The sequence below is a fragment of the Chiloscyllium punctatum genome, chromosome 12, assembly GCF_047496795.1.
Source record: "Chiloscyllium punctatum isolate Juve2018m chromosome 12, sChiPun1.3, whole genome shotgun sequence".
Taxonomy (NCBI): Eukaryota; Metazoa; Chordata; class Chondrichthyes; order Orectolobiformes; family Hemiscylliidae; genus Chiloscyllium; species Chiloscyllium punctatum.
The window spans coordinates 862,230-882,198 of record NC_092750.1 but is presented as its reverse complement, the minus strand read 5'-3'; the positions used below and the strand labels follow the sequence as shown (position 1 = coordinate 882,198).

Sequence of the window (19,969 nt, the reverse complement as noted above, 5' to 3'; positions counted from 1 at the left end):
AGAATTATAAGTTTGCTGTCTCATCAGAGATGATTGGTGATGATTTAACTGAGGGAGTAGGAGAGTCCTCCATGGTAACCTTAGCTGGTGCAGGAATTGAATCCATGCTGTTGGCATTACTCTGTATCACAAACAGCCATCCAACAAACTGAGCTCAGGTAAAGCCCTCCTCAGATACTGAAGCAGTCCATGTTCCAGTTCAGCAATGTCCAGACTTGGGCTGACAAGTGACAAGTAACATTTGCACCACACAAATGTCAGATAATGACCATCTCCAATAAGAGACAATCTAACCACCACCACTTGCCATTCAATGGCATTACCATCACTGAATCCCCCACTATCAACATCCATGGGTTACTATTGACCAGAAACTCAAGTGGACTTGCCACATAAACACAAGCACATCAGAGGATATGAAAACTGCAATGAGTAACTCACTGTGACTCCTCAAAACTTGTCCACCATCTACATGGAATACTCCCCACGTATCTGGATAAATTCAGCTCCAACAACACTCAAGAAGCTTGACACCACTCAGGACAAACCATCCTGCTTGATTGACATCACATCCACAAACATTTACCCCCTACACCACCAACACAGAGTAAAGAAATGTGCTCTATCTGCAAGATTCACTGCAGAAATTCACCAAAGCACCTTAGACTGCACCTTCCAAACCCACGACCATTTTCATCTAGAAGGACAAGAGCAGCAGATACATGGGAACACCACGCCCTGCAAGTTCTCCTCCAAGCCAAAAATCATACAACACCAGGTTATAATCCAACAGGTTTAATTGGAAGCACACTAGCTTTCGGAGCGACTCTCCTTCGTCAAGTGGTAGTGGAGGGATCAATCCTAACACACAGAATTTATAGCAAAAAGTTACAGTGTGATGTAACTGAAATTATACATGGAAAAATTGATTGTCTGTTAAGCCTTTCATCTGTTAGAATACAGTGATAGTTTCACTTCTTTCATGTGTAAATCACAAAACCTTTTTTTTAAAAGTTGCATTCTCGGGTTAGCTGTTAACAATGGTGATAGCTAGACAATATGTTGAAGGTGTTGGCCGCCTCGGAACACTTCAACTCCAGGGCATCAATGTGGACTTCAACAGTTTCCTCATTTCCCCTTCCCCCACCTCACCCTAGTTCCAAACTTCCAGCTCAGCACTGTCCCCATGACTTGTCCGGACTTGTTCTACCTGCCTATCTCCTTTTCCCCCTATCCACTCCACCCTCTCCTCCCTGACCTATCACCTTCATCCCCTCTCCCACTCACTAATTGTACTCTATGCTACTTTCTCCCCACCCCCACCCTCCTCAAGCTTAAATTCTCCATGCTTTAGGCTCACTGCCTTTATTCCTGATGAAGGTCTTTTGCTCGAAATGTCGATTTCGAAGCTCCTTGGATGCGGCCTGAACTGCTGTGTTCTTCCTGCACCACTAATCCAGAATCTGGTTTCCAGCATCTGCAGTCATTGTTTTTACCCTGTGTTCTCTGTCTATGCCATGATGTTTAGATTGATACTAATCTAAAAAGTGAGATAACGGAGTTTTACATAAATTCATGCAGTTTTTGAGCTCAGAGTTCCACATGAATGTATGCAGTTTTTGAGCAAAGTTTAATGTAAAGTTCTGCAAGTACAAATTCACCCCACAAAATATATATGTGTGCATGTGGGTCTTTGTCTGTCTGTGTGTTCTGTCTGTCTGGGTTGGGGTTTTTGAGTGTGAGAAAGTGTATGTGTGTGTGTGTAGTGAGTGCAGAGTGTCTTTAGTCTGTGAGGGGGTGCATGTGTGAGTGTGGGAGTGTGTGTGTCTGTAAGGGTGTGTGTGGGTGACTGTGTGTGCGTCTGTGTGTATGTGTGTCCATGTGTATGTGTGTATAGGAGTGCCTGTGTGTGTGTGTGAGAGTATGTGTGTGTGTAGGACTATTTGTGTGTGTGTATAGTGCAATGGTGGTCACCTGTAATGTGACATGAACCCAAGGTCCCGGTTGAGGCCCTCCCTATGGGTACCGAACTTAGCTATCAGCCTCTGCTTGGCCACCTTTCTCTGCTGCCTGTCCCGAAGTCCACCTTGGAGGATGGTCACCCGAAGGTCCGAGGCTGAATGTCCTGGACCACTGAAGTGTTCCCCAACTGGGAGGGAACCCTCCTGTCTGTTGATTGTTGTGCGGTGCCCTTTCATCCGTTGTCGTAGCCTTTGCTCGGTTTCCCCAATGTACCATGCCTCCGAGCATCCTTGCCTGCAACGTATAAGATAGACAACATTGGCGGAGTCACATGAGTACCTGCCATGTACAAGGTGGGAGGTGTTCCCACACGTAATGGTGGTATCTATGTCCACACTCTGACACGCCTTGCAGCGCTGTCAGCAGAGGCTGATAGCTAAGTTCTGTACCCATAGGGAGTGCCTCAACCGGGACCTTGGGTTCATGTCACATTACAGGTGACCACCATTGCACTATACAAACACACACATACTCCTACACAGACACACTCTCTCACACACACAGGCACTCCTATACACACATACACACGGACACACATACACACAGATGTGCACATAGACACCCACACACACCCTTACGGACACACACTCCCACACTCACACATGCACCCCCTCACAGACGTAAGACACTCTCCACTCACTACACACACACACATACACTTTCTTACACTCACAACCCCCACCCCAGACAGACACACACACACAGACAGACAAAGACCCACATGCACACATATATTTTGTGGGGTGAATTTGTACTTGCAGGGTTACATTGAACTTTGCTCAAAAACTGCATACATTCACGTGAAACTCTGAGCTCAAGAACTGCATGAATTTATGTAAAACTCCGTTATCTCACTTTTTAGATCAGTATCAATCTAAACATCATGGCATAGACAGAGAACACAGGGGGCCAACACCTTCAACATATTGTCTAGCTATCACCATTGTTAACAGCTAACCCAAGAATGCAACTTTAAAAAAAAAGGTTTTGTGATTTATACATGAAAGAAGTGAAACTATCACTGTATTCTAACAGATGAAAGGCTTAACAGACAATTAATTTTTCAATGTATAATTTCAGTTATATCACACTGTAAATTTTTGCTATAAATTCTGTGTGTTAGGATTGATCCCTCTACTACCACCTGATGAAGGAGAGTCGCTCCGAAAGTTAGTGTGCTTCCAATTAAACCTGTTGGAATATAACCTGGTGTTGTGTGATTTTTAACTTTGTACACCCCAGTCCAACACCGGCATCTCCAAGTCCTCAAAGCCACATTAACTTGGAGATATATCGTTGGTCCTTTCATATAACTGAGTCAAAATCCTGGAATTCCCTCCCTAAGGACATTGTGGCTCTATCTACAGCTGATGGATTGCAGTGGTTCAGGAAGGTAGCTCACCACCACCTTCTCCAAGGCAACTAAGGATGGGCAGGAAATGCTGCCTCAGCTGGTGATGCTCACATCCCAATAATGAAAAAATAAAACCTCTGGGACAGGTACAGCACAGGGTTAAATACAGAGTAAAGTTCCCTCCACCAGTGTCTCCATGAGATGCTCCCAGGGCAGGGCGAGTAGTGCCCAACCCTCACTATATCCACGATCTCTGTGATTTCAGGGTCTGTTCTCCCCACCCACCCTGCCCTCTGGATTTGGGAGATATTGTTAGTCAGAGCGGGAGGTCTTGTTTTGACCAATCCCTTTTGGTCAGTAACTCAGTGCCATGAAAAATTCTCGGATCAGATCTCTGCTTGAACAGAGGGAATAAAATTCCAAAGGAGGAGGTGAAGAGAACTTTTGTTTTAGTAGGAATGATTCTGATTTGTTCAGGATTGTGTCAGAGATACTGGAGATTAAACACACATTGAAACCTCTCCAGCAGTGACGTATCTAACTTCAATATTTCCTGCCTCTATAAGACCCTGCCTAAAGGGTTTGAATGTTGCTGCACTAACACTTTACAGATACCATGGTGTTAGCTACCAGTGTCAGAGCTCAGATGCTGTGGAATCTATCAAGGAGTTATTCCTCCACGGTGGCTGTCACTATCCTGTCCTCAACTGCCAGCTGCAGACTCAGACAGGGGACCACCAGCAGCTGGGCTCCTCTTGTCCCATCCAGCACAGTCTCTCTCACTCCTAGCTCTAGTTCTTCCCCACAAGGAGAAGCTTCTGCCCTGTCCACCCTTTCCAGTTCCCTTCAGGATTTTAAATGTTTCAATGTCATTACATCACATTCTTCTGAATTCCAATGATTTACAGACCCAGCCTGTCTGACATTTCCCTTCATCCTAGGAATAAGTCAAGGGAACCTACTCTGAACAATTTCTAAAACAAGGGGACCAATATTCTCCAGATGTTGGCTTCTCTTTAGGAGAAAGAGTACAGCCACAATGGGCTGAACAGGCTCCCTCTTTGATGGGGTCTCACTAATCCTCCCGTACAGCTGTAATGAAACGTTCCAGTTTTTATATTCCATTCCCCTTTGAATACTCAGCGACATTATCTTTGCCTTCCCAAAAGCCCCTCATTAAATGTATTTCAAGGTCAGTTTATGTTGCTCTCCACGGTCATGTTCATGACCCTTACCATTGACTTGTGAGCTCATTCATAATTTAACTGATGTGACATTCGATGTGACTTGCAATGCTTAATAACACTACAATGCTTTATCTGATCCACATTGTACACTATATTCACCATTACCACCAACTGGTAATTTTGGATGTAGGTTTGCTCGCTGAGCTGAATGTTCATTCTAAGTAACATCTTCAGTGACGGAGCACTGCTGGTGTTTCCTGCTTTCTTGCATGGTATTTTGTAAATGACATTAGTTTTGCTTGTTGTCTGTATAGGATCTTTCAAGTTCATTAGCTGCTGTTTAGTGTATTGGTTGGTTTGTGGGCTATTATGATGCCAAGGGATCTGAGTAGTCTGGCAGTCATTGTTACAAGAATTGTAACAAACACTAATTTGGACAAACAGGCAGAAAACTAGCCATCAGGATACATGAACATCAACTAGCCACAAAACAACATGACCGTCTCTCACTCATATCCTTACATCCAGATAAGGAAGGACACCACTTCGACTGGGACAACACATCCATCCTAGGGCAAGCCAAACAGAGACATGCATGAAAATTCCTAGAAGCATGGCATTCCACCTTGAACTCTATCAAATAACACATTGAGTTGGACCCCATTTACCACCCCCTGAGAAAAAGAACAGGGAATGACATCACCATAAGAAATGACGTCACCAAAGGAAAAGACATCACCAACCCAAGGAAACCCAAACATATAAATAGAAAGCAGGAAACACCAACAGTGATCCATCTGGCGGCTCACTGAAGATGTTAACTAGTATGGTGACGAAACGTCTGGAAATGAACCTTCCAGCTCAGCAAGGAAACCTACATCCAGAATCTCAACCTGAGCTACAAATCTTCTCAAACTTTGCCAACTGGTAACTCTGTAACTAACTGCCAAGCACCAACTGATCTCTACAATTCATTGACAATTTTTATCCTGGAATTCATCCCAGGTCACAGGTCTGTCTATTACTTCACCCAAACTTTAAACTTTTTTTTCAAAAAAACATACACAGCCTTAATCATTGCTGTCAACACCAGCAATTTAAAGACAGATTCTGAAAGTGTGGCACTGGAAAAGCATAGCTGGTCAGGCAGCACTTGAGGAGCAGGAGAGTCAATGTTTCAGGCATAAATCCTTCATCAGGTAGGGCTTATGCCCGAAACATCAACTCTCCTGCTCCTCAGATGCTGCCTGACCTGCTGTGATTTTCCAGCGCCACATGTTCCAACTCTGAACTCCAGTATCTGCAGTCCTCACTTTCTCCTCAAAGATTTTGTCAATTTGCTTTCTAATCCCGTTTCATCAGGTAAAGAGCCAAAACCTGCATCAGTTTATAACCTGATATGGTTATAACTCCTCATTTGCAGGATATAGCAATCACCTTCAATTGGCCACTTGTTTTGTGTGTGTGTGTGTGTGTGTGTGTGTGTGTGTGTGAGCGAGAGGGACAACATGAGTGTGAGTGTGTGTACCTGATTATGCATCTGAATGAATGATTGCGAATGGATGCTTGTGTGAGAGTCGGAATGAATTTGTATGAGCGAATTTGAGTGTGAGAGTGTATTCTGGGTAATGAGTGTGGACATGTGTATGACTGAGACTGAGTCTGCGACTCAGTGTGTGTATTAATGAGTGTGAGAATGTGCTGACACACACAGACACGCACAGTCCACCATACCATGTGAGTTTTACAATCAGGAAGTTGAACTTCATTGTATAAGGATAGACATATCAGGAGAGGAACCATATTATCAGTGATGACAGAGCAGCGATGAAAAGGGAGCTGTCTAACCGACAATCTGAGCCAGTGCTTTTTGACTGATTGCAGTATTTCCCACTCCAGCCCTTGTAGCATTGACAGGCAAATTTTGATTTCAATCGGCGCTTGTCCATGAAACTTAATCTGCCTTTGGTGTAGACCCTGAACGTGCCGCGATCAGTCCTTGCGACAATCTTAAAGGATCTTTTATTCAGGTGGAGGTAAATGTTTTCCTGAGGATGCTTGCGGTAACATCGGCCATGTTTGCTGCATAGATACTGGCCACAGGCCTGGGCAGCCTTAGTGACATTTACAACATAGGGTCCCAGGGTATTCTTGATGTAATCCTTCACATGTTGACAATTTACCTGCACAGGCACAGAGAGAGAGGGAGAGGCAGAGAAATTGGAAGGTTTAATCGGTGAAGCCAAGGCACCAGTAACCATAGTAACATTAGCATAAGGAGGAGACCATTCAACCCCTCAAACAAGATCCACTTTGGGCAAGTTGAAGTTATTCCTAGCTCAGAACCCGATTTCAATAGCTCCCTGTACTAAAACATTCATGGTTTTAATAAATTACAGAATCATTAGGAGACTATCTGGACAATCCTGACTGCACTGGCTTGCCAAATAAACATTTCACTGAGTGCTATAGCTCCACCTCCTCCTGGTCATCCTGCACATTGCTCATTTATGTAACACTCTCATTCCTGTTTGAAAGTTTCAATTGAATCTGTCTCTGCCACACTTTGCTTTCTTAACTGCCAACTGAACCTGTCTGTTAACCTGAAGAAAATCTTGAACTAGAACTCTTAAGTACCTTCATGTTTTGGATTTCAAAGCCTTTCCACATTTAAAAAAATAGTTTACACCTCTATTCTTCCCACTGAACTGCATAATCTCATTCTTTTTCACATTGTATTCGATCTGCCACTTCTTTGCCAATTCTCTTAGCCTGTCCAAATCCTTCTGCAGACTCACCTCTTCCTCAACACTACCTGTCCGTCCATTTATCTTTGTGTTACTGCTAACTTAGCAACAATGCCCTCAATTCCTTCACCCAGATCGTTAACGTATAATGTGAATAGTTGTGGTCCCAACACTGACCCCTACAGAACTCTATTAGGGTACTGCTACCATCCTGAAAAAGACCCCTTTATGCCACTCTCTGCCAGTCAGCCAAGCCTGTATCCATGGCAGTATCTTGCGCTTAATACCATGGAGTCATACTTTTGTAGCAGCCTCTTGGGTCATACCTTGTTAAAGGCTTTCTGGAAATCCAAATAAATCATGTCCACCTTCTCTCCTTTGTCTAACTTGCTCATTACCCCCACAAAAAATTCTAACAGATTTGTCAGGCATTATGTCCCTTTGACAAAGCAGTGTTGAGAAAGCACAGCAGGCCAGGCAGCATCTGCTTCTTGGATGCTGTCCGGCCTGCTGCGCTTTTCCAGCACCACACTTTTCAACTCTGGTCTCCAGCATCTGCAGTCCTCACTTTCTCAAAGCAGTGTTGACTCCACACTTTTTAGCCAGGAAAACCTAAAGAAAGAGTTACGAAGAGCCAGGAGGAGACATGAGAAGCCCTTGGCAAACAGAGTCAAGGAAAACCCTAAAGATTTCTATAAATATATCAGGAATAAAAGAATGGCAAGAGTAAGATTAGAGCCAATCAAGGACAGTAGTGGGAAGTTGTGAGTGGAGTCAGTGGAGAGTGGGGAAGCACTAAATGAATATTTTACGTCAGTATTCACACTGGAAAAAGACAATATTGTCAAGGAGAACACTGAGATAAAGGCTACTAGACTAGACAGGATTGAGGTTCACAAGGAGGAAGTGTGAGCAATTCTGGAAAGTGTGAAAATAGAGAAGTCCCCTAGACTGGATGGGATTTATCCTAGGATTCTTTAGAAGCCAGGTAGGTGATTGCAGAGCCTTTGGCTTTGATCTTTATGTTGTTATTGTCTACAGGAATAATGCCAGAAGACTGGAGGATAGCAAATGTTGTCGCTTTGTTCAAGAAGGTGAGTAGAGACACCCCTGATAATTATAGACATTGAGCCTTACTTCGGTTTTGAATGAAGTGTTGGAAAAGGTTATAAGAGATAGGATTTATAGTCATCTAGAAAGGAATAAGTTGATGAGGGATAGTCAACACAGTTTTGTGAAGGGTAGGTCATGCCCCACAAACCTTATTGAGTTCTTTGAGAAGGTGACCAAACAGGTGGATGAGGGTAAAGCAGTTGATGTGTTGTATATGGATTTCAGTAAAGCATTTGATAAGGTTCTCCAAGGTAGGCTATTGTACAAAATACAGAGGCATGGGATTGAGAGTGACTTAGTGGTTTGGATCAGAAATTGGCTAGCTGATAAAAGACAGAGGGTTGTGGTTGATGGGAAATATTCATTCTGGACTTACTAGTGATGTATCACAAGGATCTGTTTCGGGTCCACTACTGTTTGTCGCTTTTATGAATGACCTGGCTGAGGGCGTAGAAGGATGGGTTAGTAAATTTGCGAATGACACTGAGGTTGGTGGAGTTGTGGATAGTGCAGAAGGATGTTGTAGGTTGCAAAGGGACATAGATAAGCTGCAGAGCTGGGCTGAGAGGTGGTAAATGGAGTTTAATGCAGAAAAGTGTGAGGTGATTCACTTTGGAAGGAGCAACAAGAATGCAGAGTACTGGGCTAATGGTAAGATTCTTGGTAGTGCAGATAAGCAGAGAGATCTCGGTGTCCATGTACATAGATCCCTGAAAGTTGCCACCCAGGTTGATAGGGTTGTTAAGAAGGCATATGGTGTGTTAGCTTTTAGTCGTAGAGGAATTGAGTTTCAGAACCATGAGGTCAGCTATAGCTGTACAGAACTCTGGTGCGGCCACACTTGGAGTATTATGTGCAGTTCTGGTCACTGCATTATAGGAAGGATGTGGAAGCTTTGGAAAGGGTTCAGAGGAGATTTACTAGAATGTTGTCTGGTATGGAGGGAAGGTTTATGAAGAAAGGCTGAGGGAATTGAGGCTGTTTTCGTTGGAAAGAAGATGTTTGAGAGGTGACTAAATTGAGGCATATAAGACATTCAGAGGATTAGATAGGGTGGACAGTAAGAGCCTTTTTCCACAGATAGTGCTGTCTAGCACGAGGGGGCATAGCTTTAACTTGAGGGGTAATAGATATAGGATAGATGTCAGAGGTAGTTTCTTTACTCAGAGGGTGGTAGGGGCATGGAATGCCCTGCTTGCAACAGTAGTAGACGCTGCAAGCTTAAGGGATTTTAAATGGTCATTGGATAAACATATGGACAAAAATGGAATAGTGTAGGTTAGATAGGCTTCTGATCGTTTTCACAGGTCAGCGTAACATCGAGGGCCGAAGGGCCTAAACAGCGCTATAATATTCTATGTACTATGTTAATTGGGGGTGTTAAATTAGCCATTTTGCAGTCCTTTGGGACCATCCCTGACTCCAGAGATTCATGAAAGATCAACACTAATGCCTCTGCAATCTCCTCAGCTATCTACGTCAGAATGCTGGGATGGAGTCCATCTGGTCCAGGAATTTTATCCACCTTCAGACATTTCAACTTCCCCAATAGTAGTCATTATGTCATAGAGGTCTACAGCATAGTAAGAATGCCTTTTGACCCATCATCTCCATGCTGATCAAAAACAATCACAAACTATTCTCACCCTATTTTCTAATACTTAGCCCATAGCGTTCTTTGCCTTGGCATCACAAGTGTTCAACTAAATACTTCTTCAATGTTCTGAGGGATTCTGCCTCTCCCACTCTTACAGGCAGTGAGTTCCATACTCCCACAATCCTCTGGTTGTAAAGGTTTTTCCTCACACCCCACTAAATCTCTTGCCCTTTACTTTCTCAGCTTTCCAGATCTATCCTCAGACCTGAAGTGTCTCATCCCTGGAACTATTCTTGTCAGTCTCTCCTCCACTTCCTTCCAAAAGAGCAACACCTTGAACTGGATAAAACTCCAGGTGAGTCTAAGATGTTTTCCCAGTCAGCCAGTTCAGAGATTTTATTACATACTTCTGGAGCAGGTGAGACTTGACATGGAGCCTCCTGGCTCAGAGATAGGAACTATATCACGACATCACTCTGTACTTGTGTCTTATACAAGTTCAAAATAACCTCCTTGCTCCTGTACTTTGTACAGCTATTAATGAAGCTTACAATATTGTATGCTTTGTTAACCATTCTCTCAACCTCTCCTGTCACCTGTAATAAATACTGCACACATACTCCTAGATCCTTCTGTTCCTGCACTTCCTTTAATGTTGTTCCCATTTTTTAGTATTCTTTTTCCATGTACTAAAATGAATCCTACAGCAAGTGACTGACTTCCTGACTCCCCATAGCCCATCCACCATTTACAAGGCACAAGTCAGGAGTGTGCCTGGATGGCTGCAGCTCCAATAACACTCAAGAAGCTCAACACCATCTCAGATAAAGCAGCCGGTTTGATTGACACCACATCCAGAAGCAATCATTCCCTCCACCACTGACACTCAGTGGCAGCAGTGTTTATACAATACACTGCAGAGATTCACCAAGGCTCCTGAGACAGCACCTTCCAAGTCCTTGACCACTTCCAACTAGAAGGACAAGGGCAGCAGACACATGGGAACACCACCCCCTGAAAGTTTCTCTCCAAGCCAATCATCATCTTGACTTGGAAATATATCACCATTCCTTCAGTGTCAAAGTGTCAGTACTGAGGGAGTGTTACACTATCAAAGGGTTCAGTTCTGAGGGAGTGCCACATAGTCAAAAGGTCAGTGCTGAGGGACTGTGGTACGGTCAATGGTTCTGAAACAGATAATGTTGGAGATTATGTATAGGATTAGGTTATTCTGGGTGGTTAATTAAAACTTTTAACGTAAGAGCCCAATGGAGACAAATTTGTCATGCCTGACCCCTGGTAGTCTTAGCAATTATGTTTAGCAGCCAATACAAATTGTACCTATTGCTATCATGCAATAAACTCTACCTTTTATTTGAAACAAGTGTTTCTTCTTGTTAAGCTCACTGGTGGCTCATTCATTTCCATTGATAACCAAACAGGCTCGTTAGATCCAGTCTGGAGAAGCTGATGGGTGGATCCCAGCTGGTTAGCTGGTCACATTTGGCTCCATGAAATGAAAGGTGATTAATATATTATGTCTGGGTTTAGATTTAACTAGAGGCTAATGGATGTGGTAAAAACAATGACTGCAGATGCTGAAAACCAAATACTGGATTAGTGGTGCTGGAAGAGCACAGCAGTTCAGGCAGCATCCAAATTTCGCTGCTCGTTGGATGCTGCCTGAACTGCTGTGCTCTTCCAGCACCACTAATCCAGCTAATGGATGTGGGTCAGTTCTGTGGAGGTACTTCTTAAGCAGATTAGGAAGTCATTAGGACAATGATCTAAGTACATTATTTCCAAGAAACTGTGTGACTGAACTCAAGTACTGTATAACACTTTAGTTAGACCACACTTAGAGTATTCTGTGCAGTTCTGGTTGTCACACTATTGGAAGTGTGTGAAGGCTTTGGCAAGGGTGAAAAAGAGGTTTACCAGGATGTTGTGTGGATTGGAGTGTATTAGTTATAAGGAGAGGTTGGACAAACTTGGATTGTTTTCAGTAGAGCATGGAGGCTGACAGGTGATCTGATAAAATCATGAGGGACATGGATAGGGTGAACAGTCAGTCTTTTTTTCCCCAGGCGGAAATGTCAACTACTAGAGGGTATCGGTTTTAAGGTGAAATGGGAAAAGTTTAAAAGAGATGTGTGAGGCAAGTGTTTTTACACAAAGTGTACTGGACACCTGGAATGTGCTGTTGGGGAGGTAGTAGAAGCAGATACAATCACAATGTTTAAGATACTTATACCGAGACATGAACAGGTGGGGAACAGAGGGATACATGTGAGGTGGGGTAGTTTAGACTAACATCATGGTCAGCACAGACATGGTGGTCTGAAGGGCCTGTTCCTGTGCTGTACTGTTTAATGTTCTATGTTCCAAATGTCTGTGACAATCCTGTTGTCTAAGTCAACTAATTGAGTCTACAGAAAACGATTAAATGTTACTTTGATTTCAGAGCAAATTGTTCAATGTCACTTTAGAAGAACCAGGAGTTCAGTTCAGAAAAGAGGATAGTTTCTGATCACGGGAGTATTACATTTCAGTTCAGTGAAACCATTTGCCCTTTTGCCAAAGTGTCCAAAGAAAAGAAGCTGCAAAGAATCAGGTCAGTAATAATTTAAGGAGTTGAGATAGGAGTAAAATTTCTCTGGAATTGAGCTTCTGTGAAAAGGTAGTAATGGGAAATAGGTTGAAGCTTTGTACTACTTTTTTTTTGCAGAAGAAATACGTCTTTTCAAAGGTATTTGTTTGCACTCATTAGGATATTTTGCAAAAAAAATTGTTTTTCTTGTAAAAAATCCTGATGAGTGTAAGACGAAAAGTTTCAACAAAACATATTTTTTTCAGCGATATCCAAGTTTTGCTGTTTGCATTCAGAACTTACTGATTAGTTTGCATTTATAGAACTTGTTTTTTTAAAATTTTATTTCTTAAAGTACATCTACCTCATATGAATATGCTGCAATGGCTTACTACCATGTTAACCAACTGTAAACATTACATATTTGATCTGGCAAGCCAGATTTCTTTCTCCGATCTGACCCATTCAGTATGACAATCAGTAAATTATAAAATCCCGACAGTGTGGGAAGGAGTCATTCAGGCCATCTGGTTTGTACTGACTGTCCAAAGAGTATCCCTCCAGGACTACCCCTATCCTATCCAATGGGGCGGCATGGTGGCTCAGTGGTTAGCACTGCTGCCTCACAGCGCCAGGGACCTGGGTTCAATTCCCGCCTCAGGTAAGTGTTTGTGTGGAGTTTGCACATTCTCCCCGTGTCTGTGTGGGTTTCCTCTGGGTGCTCCGGTTGCCTCCCACAGTCCAAAGATGTGCAGTTTAGGTGAATTGGCCATGCTAAATTGCCCATAGTGTTAGGTGCATTAGTCAGGGGTGAACGTAGGGGATTGGGTCTGGGTGGGTTGCTGTTCAGAGGGTCGGTGTGGATTGGTTGGGCTGAAGGGCCTGTTTCCACACTGTAGTGAATCTAATTTATCCTTGTACCCCTGCATTTTCCATTGCTAATACACCTAGCCTGCACACCTTTTGACTGTGGGAGTAAACTAGAGCACCTGGCAGAAACTCACACAGACACAGGAAGAACATGCAAACTCTACACATAAAGTCATCTGAGGGCGGAATCAAACCTGGGTCCCTGGCACTGTCGGGCAGCAGTACTAACAGGATTGGGACACAGAGCATATGTGATATATATCACAGCGTTACATCCCAATGTTGGCCTCCTGTTGCTTCAACATAATTCACAGACTTATTCCTGATTCACTAACCAATGGAAACAAGCTTTCATTATTTACCTTTCAAAACCTTTCACAATCCGGGAGAATTTTTACTGATTGCAACAAACAGCAGGTGTCCCTCTCCCAGCTCCTGTCACTAGTGGGTTTCACACTGGCAAATAGATATTTACAGCTCAATGAAGAGACACTGTTGGTGAATGTTAACATGAAACAGCATGTTTCTGCCTTACCTTGGTGCGAGAAAATTCAATACTTCCCCACAGAATGACTCCACTTGCTCCCAGGGCTGCACTTTCCCCAATGCTGTACATTAAATCTATCTGAAACACAAAGGGAGGCAATGAATATGTATTTGATTATAGCTACCTCACTTCAAAGGGAGGGACTTGTGAGGTAACAGCCATTTCTGTGCCTCCTACTGGACTGGTTTAATGATTTTATTCACACAGATTTACAAACGTGTCCTTCCCCAGCTTGGACTTTATTAATCAACAAACTTTGCTATGGACAAAACCTCGAGATGCCCATTGAAGGAGAGCAGTGCAAATCACCCAAATTAAAGTAAGACCTTTGGTAAATGCAGGTGGTGGTTCAAAAAATACTACATTTGATGCCCTTTGTGAGGCTGGGATTTTACTGAGCTGTGATTCAAATTTTCAATTGCTTTCTGTCTTAGTGAAGGATGACTTAGTGAAGGATGACATAGTACAGGAGTAAGAACGGCTTTTGGTTCAGAAAGTTAAAGAGTAGATAATTAGAATGGATGGCTTTGAGATATGTAGGGAAGAGGTGTTGGAAATTCTGGAAAGGGTGAAAATAGATTAGTCCCATGGGCCTGATGGCATTTATCCTAGGATTCTCTGGGAAGCAAGAGAGGAGATTGCAGAGCCATTGACCTTGATTTTTATGTCCTCGTTGTTTACAGGAATAGTGCCAGAAGACTGGAGGATAGCAAATGTGGTTCCCTTGTTCAAGAAGAGGAGTAGGGATAACCCCAGTAACTATAGGCCGGTGAGCCTCACTTCTGTTGTGGGCAAAGTCTTAGAGAGAATTGTAAGGGATAGGATTTATGAACATCTGGATAGGAATAATGTGATCAAGGATAGTCAGCATGGTTTTGTGAAGGGCAGGTTGTGCCTCACAAACCTTATTGAATTCTTTGAGAAGGTGACTAAGGAGGTGGATGAGGGTAAAGCGGTAGATGTGGTGTATATGGATTTTAGTAAGGCATTTGATAAGGTTCCCCATGGTAGGCTACTGCAAAAAATACGGAGGTATGGCATTGAGGGTGAGTTGGAGGTTTGGATTAGGAATTGGCTGGCTGGAAGAAGACAGAGGGTAGTAGTTGATGGTAAAGGTTCATCTTGGAGCGCAGTTACTAGCGGTGTTCCGCAAGGATCTGTTTTGGGACCATTGCTGTTTGTCATTTTTATAAATGACCTGGAGGAGGGGTTAGAAGGTTGGGTGAGCAAGTTTGCGGATGATATGAAAGTCGGTGGAGTTGTTGACAGTGAGGAAGGATGTGTCAGGTTACAGCGGGATATAGATAAGCTGCAGAGCTGGGCAGAAAGGTAGCAAATGGAGTTCAATGTGGGTAAGTGTGAGGTGATTCACTTTGGTATGAGTAACAAAAAGATGGGGTACTGGGCTAATGGTCGGATACTTGGTAGTGTGGATGAGCAGAGGGATCTTGGTGTCCATGTACACAGATCTCTGAAAGTTGCCACCCAGGTAAATAGTGCGGTGAAGAAGGCATATGGCGCACTGGCTTTTATTGGTAGAGGAATTGAGTTCCGAAGTCCTGAGGTCATGTTGCAGTTGTATAAGACTCTGGTGCGGCCGCATCTGGAGTATTGTGTGCAGTTTTGGTCGCCATACTATAGGAAGGATGTGGAGGCACTGGAACGGGTGCATAGGAGGTTAACCAGGATGTTGCCTGGCATGGTAGGAAGATCATAGAACATAGAACATAGAAGAATACAGCGCAGTACAGGCCCTTCGGCCCTCGATGTTGCGCCGATCAAAGCCTACCTAACCTACACTAACCCACTATCCTCCATATACCTATCCAATGCCCGCTTAAATACCCATAAAGAGGGAGAGTCCACTACTGCTACTGGCAGGGCATTCCATGAACTTACGACTCGCTGAGTGAAGAACCTACCCCTAACATCAGTCCTATATCTACCCCCCCTTAATTTAAAGCTATGCCCCCTTGTAATAGCTGACTCCATACGTGGAAAAAGGTTCTCACTGTCAACCCTATCTAACCCCCTAATCATCTTGTACACCTCTATCAAGTCACCCCTAAACCTTCTTTTCTCCAATGAAAACAACCCCAAGTGCCTCAGCCTTTCCTCATAGGATCTTCCTACCATACCAGGCAACATCCTGGTAAACTTCCTCTGCACCCGTTCCAGTGCCTCCACATCCTTCCTATAGTATGGCGACCAAAACTGCACACAATATTCCAGATGCGGCCGCACCAGAGTCTTATACAACTGCAGCATGACCTCAGGACTCCGGAACTCAATTCCTCTACCAATAAAAGCCAGTACGCCATATGCCTTCTTCACTGCACTATTTACCTGGGTGGCAACTTTCAGAGATCTGTGTACATGGACACCAAGATCCCTCTGCTCTTCCACACTACCAAGTATCCGACCATTAGGCCAGTACGAGGAAAGGCTGAGGCACTTGGGGCTGTTTTCATTGGAGAAAATAAGATTTAGGGGTGACTTGATAGAGGTGTGCAAGATGATTAGGGGTTTAGATAGAGTTGACCACGAGAACCTTTTTCTACGTATGGAGCCAGCTATTACGAGGGGGCATAGCTTTAAATTAAGGGGTGGTAGGTATAGGAGAGATGTTAGAGGTAGATTCTTTACTCAGCGAGTCGTGAGTTCATGGAATGCCCTGCCAGTAGCAGTGGTGGACTCTCCCTCTTTATGGGCATTTAAATGGGCATTGGATAGGCATATGGAGGATAGTGGGCTAGTGTAGGTTAGGTGGGCTTGGATCGGCGCAACATCGAGGGCCAAAGGGCCTGTACTGTGCTGTATTTTTCTATGTTCTATGTTCTAAAAGTAAAATCACCAGGAATAGAGATTAGGAATAAAAAGTGTTAGAGATTCTGGTAGGAGCCTTTAACAGTATTTATGCATTATTGACCAAAGTATTATTAAACAAAACTGATTGGAACTTGTAACAAAGGCAATGTAATGATTGTGGAGAGACTTCATCTGGACTGTTCGAAAATTCCTTCATAGGATGTGACCATCACTAGCAAATCTTGGCTGTCCTTAATTGCACTTGAACTGTGTGCCTCACTCAGCCATTTTAGGGGGCAATTAGGAGTCACCCACGTAGCTTAGAGTCTGGACGGGTTGGATCAAAGGATCTGTTTCCATGCTAGGAGAAAGTGAGGACTGCAGATGCTGGAGATCAGAGCTTAAAAATGTGTTGCTGGAAAAGTGCAGTCGGTCAGGCAGCATCAAAGGAACAGGAGAATTGACGTTTCGGGCATATGCCCTTCTTCTGTTTCCATGCTGTACATCTCTATGACTCTATGACTAGGTTAGACTGGGTAAAGATGGCAGATTTTCTTCCCTGAAGGATATTAGTGAACCAGATGGTTCTGACAATTGAAGACATTTTTATGGTCATCATCACTGAGATCAATAACAGTAACAGCAAAATGGATTATTATTTAAATGGTGAAAAATTGCAGAATGCTGCTGTGCAGAGGGATCTGGGTATCCTTGTGCATGAGTCACAAAAGGTTTAGTTGGTAATTAAGAAGGCAAATGGAATATTGTCCTTCATTGCTAGACAGATGGAATTTAAAACAGGAAGGTTATGCTGCAGCTGTATAAGGTGCTAGTGAGGCCCCATATAGAGTACTATGTACAGTTTGGTCTTCTTACTTGAGAAAGGATATACTGGCACTAGAGGTGGTGCAGAGGAGGTTCACTAAGTTAATTCTGGAGTTGAGAGGGTTGGCTTATGAGGAGAGATTAAAGAGACTGGGACAATACTCATTGGAATTTACAAAACTGAGTGGGTGAGCATATTATAGAAACATATAAAATTATGAAGGAAATAGATAAAATAGAAGCAGGGAGGTTGTTTCCACTAGTGGGTGAAACTAAACTAGGGGACATCGCCTCAAAACAAGGGGGAGAAGATTTAGGATTGAGTTGAGGAGGAACTTCTTCACCTAAAGGATTGTGAATCTGTGGAATACCCTGCCCAATGAAGCAGTTGAGGCTACCTCAGTAAATGCTTTTAAGACAAAGATAAATTTTTGAACAGTGAAGGAATTAGCAGTTATGGTGAGAGGATGGGTAAGTGGAGCTAAGCCCATGAAAAGATCAGCCATGATCTTATTGAATAGTGCAGCATGCTTGATGCACTGGATAGCCTACTCCTCCTCCTATTTCCTATGGTCTTATGTTCTTATTCCAGGTTTAATTCAATTTAGATTCCATCATCTGCTGTGATGGGTGCCCCAAGCAAACTGACCAAAGTGGTGTGGAAGAATGATTTGTAAAATCCTTTTGTATTAAGTTTTTGAAGCAATGTGTTGTTGAGCTGATAAAGGATGATGCTATTTTATATGTAGTACTGTGTAATGAGACAGCTTTAATTAACAATCTCAAAGCAAAAGGTACTCTCTGGGAAAATTGATTGGAATGCATCTGAAGAGAAAAATGGCTATTGTGGCACAGTGGTATTGTCCTAACCTCTAGGCTGGTGGCCCAGGAGACCTGGGGGTGGAAGTGAGGGGGCCAAGTGTCATAACATATCTGAACAGCTTGCTTAAAAGTATCTACAACTGAACAGTGACATTCAGCAGCCATTAGCAGGAATCTCACATGAAACAGTTACATGGGGATGAGGAGAGATCAGTGGTTGATTGGGTAAATAGCTATTAAAGAAACAGTGGGAAACATTAAAGAAACAATTCAAGATTATTATCAAAAATACATTCCATTAAAAAAGTCAAAACTCAATGAGAAAATCCCATTCATGGCTTGCTTGAACAATTAAAGATATTAATGGATTAAAAGAAGAGATTTATAATGTTGCAAAGAACAGGAGACAGCCTGAGGATTGGGAGGGGTTCAGAGTTGGCAAATGGCCAATATAAACTGATACAAATAGAATGAAAGCAAATTATTCAGAAGTATGGAAACAGACTATAGGAGCTTTTTTTAAATATATAGAAAGATAGTCAGTAATTAGCATGAACATTGGTCTTTTAGAAAGAGAGATGGGCTATCCTGGGAGCTGGGTAAAAACAATGACTGCAGATGCTGGAAACCAGATTCTGGAGTTGAGTGGTGCTGGAAAAGCACAGCAGTTCAGGCAGCATCTAAGGAGCAGTAAAATTGACGTTTCGGCCAAAAAGGGGGTGTTATGGAGTTATGCTGTATGTTAACACAAATAGAGGAATGGCTAATTAACAGACAGCAGAGAGTTGGGATAAAGGAGACATTTTCAGGATAGTAACCTGTGCCAGAAGGATCAGAGCTGGGGCCACATTTATTTACAATATATATTAATGAGGAAAGTGAATGTACTGCAGCCAAGTTTGTTGATCACACACGAATAAATGGGAAGGCTGATGATGAGGATGACAAAGTCTGCAGAGGGATATAGACAGGTTAAACGAGTAGGTTATGCACTTTGGAAGGGAGAATAGAGGAGCAGAATATTATTTAAATGAGGAAGATTGCAGAAAACTATAAACAGGGAATTGGGAGCCTTCATCCATAAATGACAAAGAGCTAACATTCAAGTTCAATGAGTAATAGGGAAGACAAATGGAATGTTGGCCTTTATGTGAAAGGAAATGGAATATAAAAGTAGAGAGCACTTGTTCAAATTAGACAAGATACCAGTCTGATCATAGCTGGAATACTGTGAGCAGTTTTGGGCACCTTATCTAGGGAAAGAGATACTGGTATTGGAGTACAGTCCAGAGAAGGTTAACTCAGCTGATCCCAGGTATGGAAGGACTCTTTTATGAGAGGCTTAGTAGATTAGAAGAATGAATGACAAAATCATTGAAATATATAAGGTTCTTAGAGGAACTAACAGGGTAGATGTGGAGAGGTTGCTTCAATTGTGGGAGAGTCTCGAACCAGAAGGCATCATCTCAGAATAAAGAGCTATATAT

The 19,969-nt window shown here is 43.0% G+C and overlaps 1 protein-coding gene across 2 annotated transcripts in view; it reads right to left on the bottom strand.

The window, feature by feature from the left end:
- Positions 1–1,347: 1,347 nt before the first annotated feature.
- Positions 1,348–19,969, bottom strand: part of LOC140483536 (hyaluronidase-4-like) — a 45,492-nt gene continuing 26,870 nt past the window's right edge. The window contains exons 3-4 of one of the 2 annotated variants that reach the window (XM_072581716.1): positions 14,016–14,105; positions 1,348–2,256 (exon numbers count right to left, since the gene is read on the bottom strand). In XM_072581716.1, the coding sequence (XP_072437817.1) occupies positions 2,032–2,256; positions 14,016–14,105 (315 nt within the window). In that variant the 3' untranslated portion in view covers positions 1,348–2,031. Of the gene's footprint in view, positions 2,257–5,823; positions 6,747–14,015; positions 14,106–19,969 lie in introns of those variants that run through there. The other variant, XM_072581715.1, reaches the window with a different exon arrangement.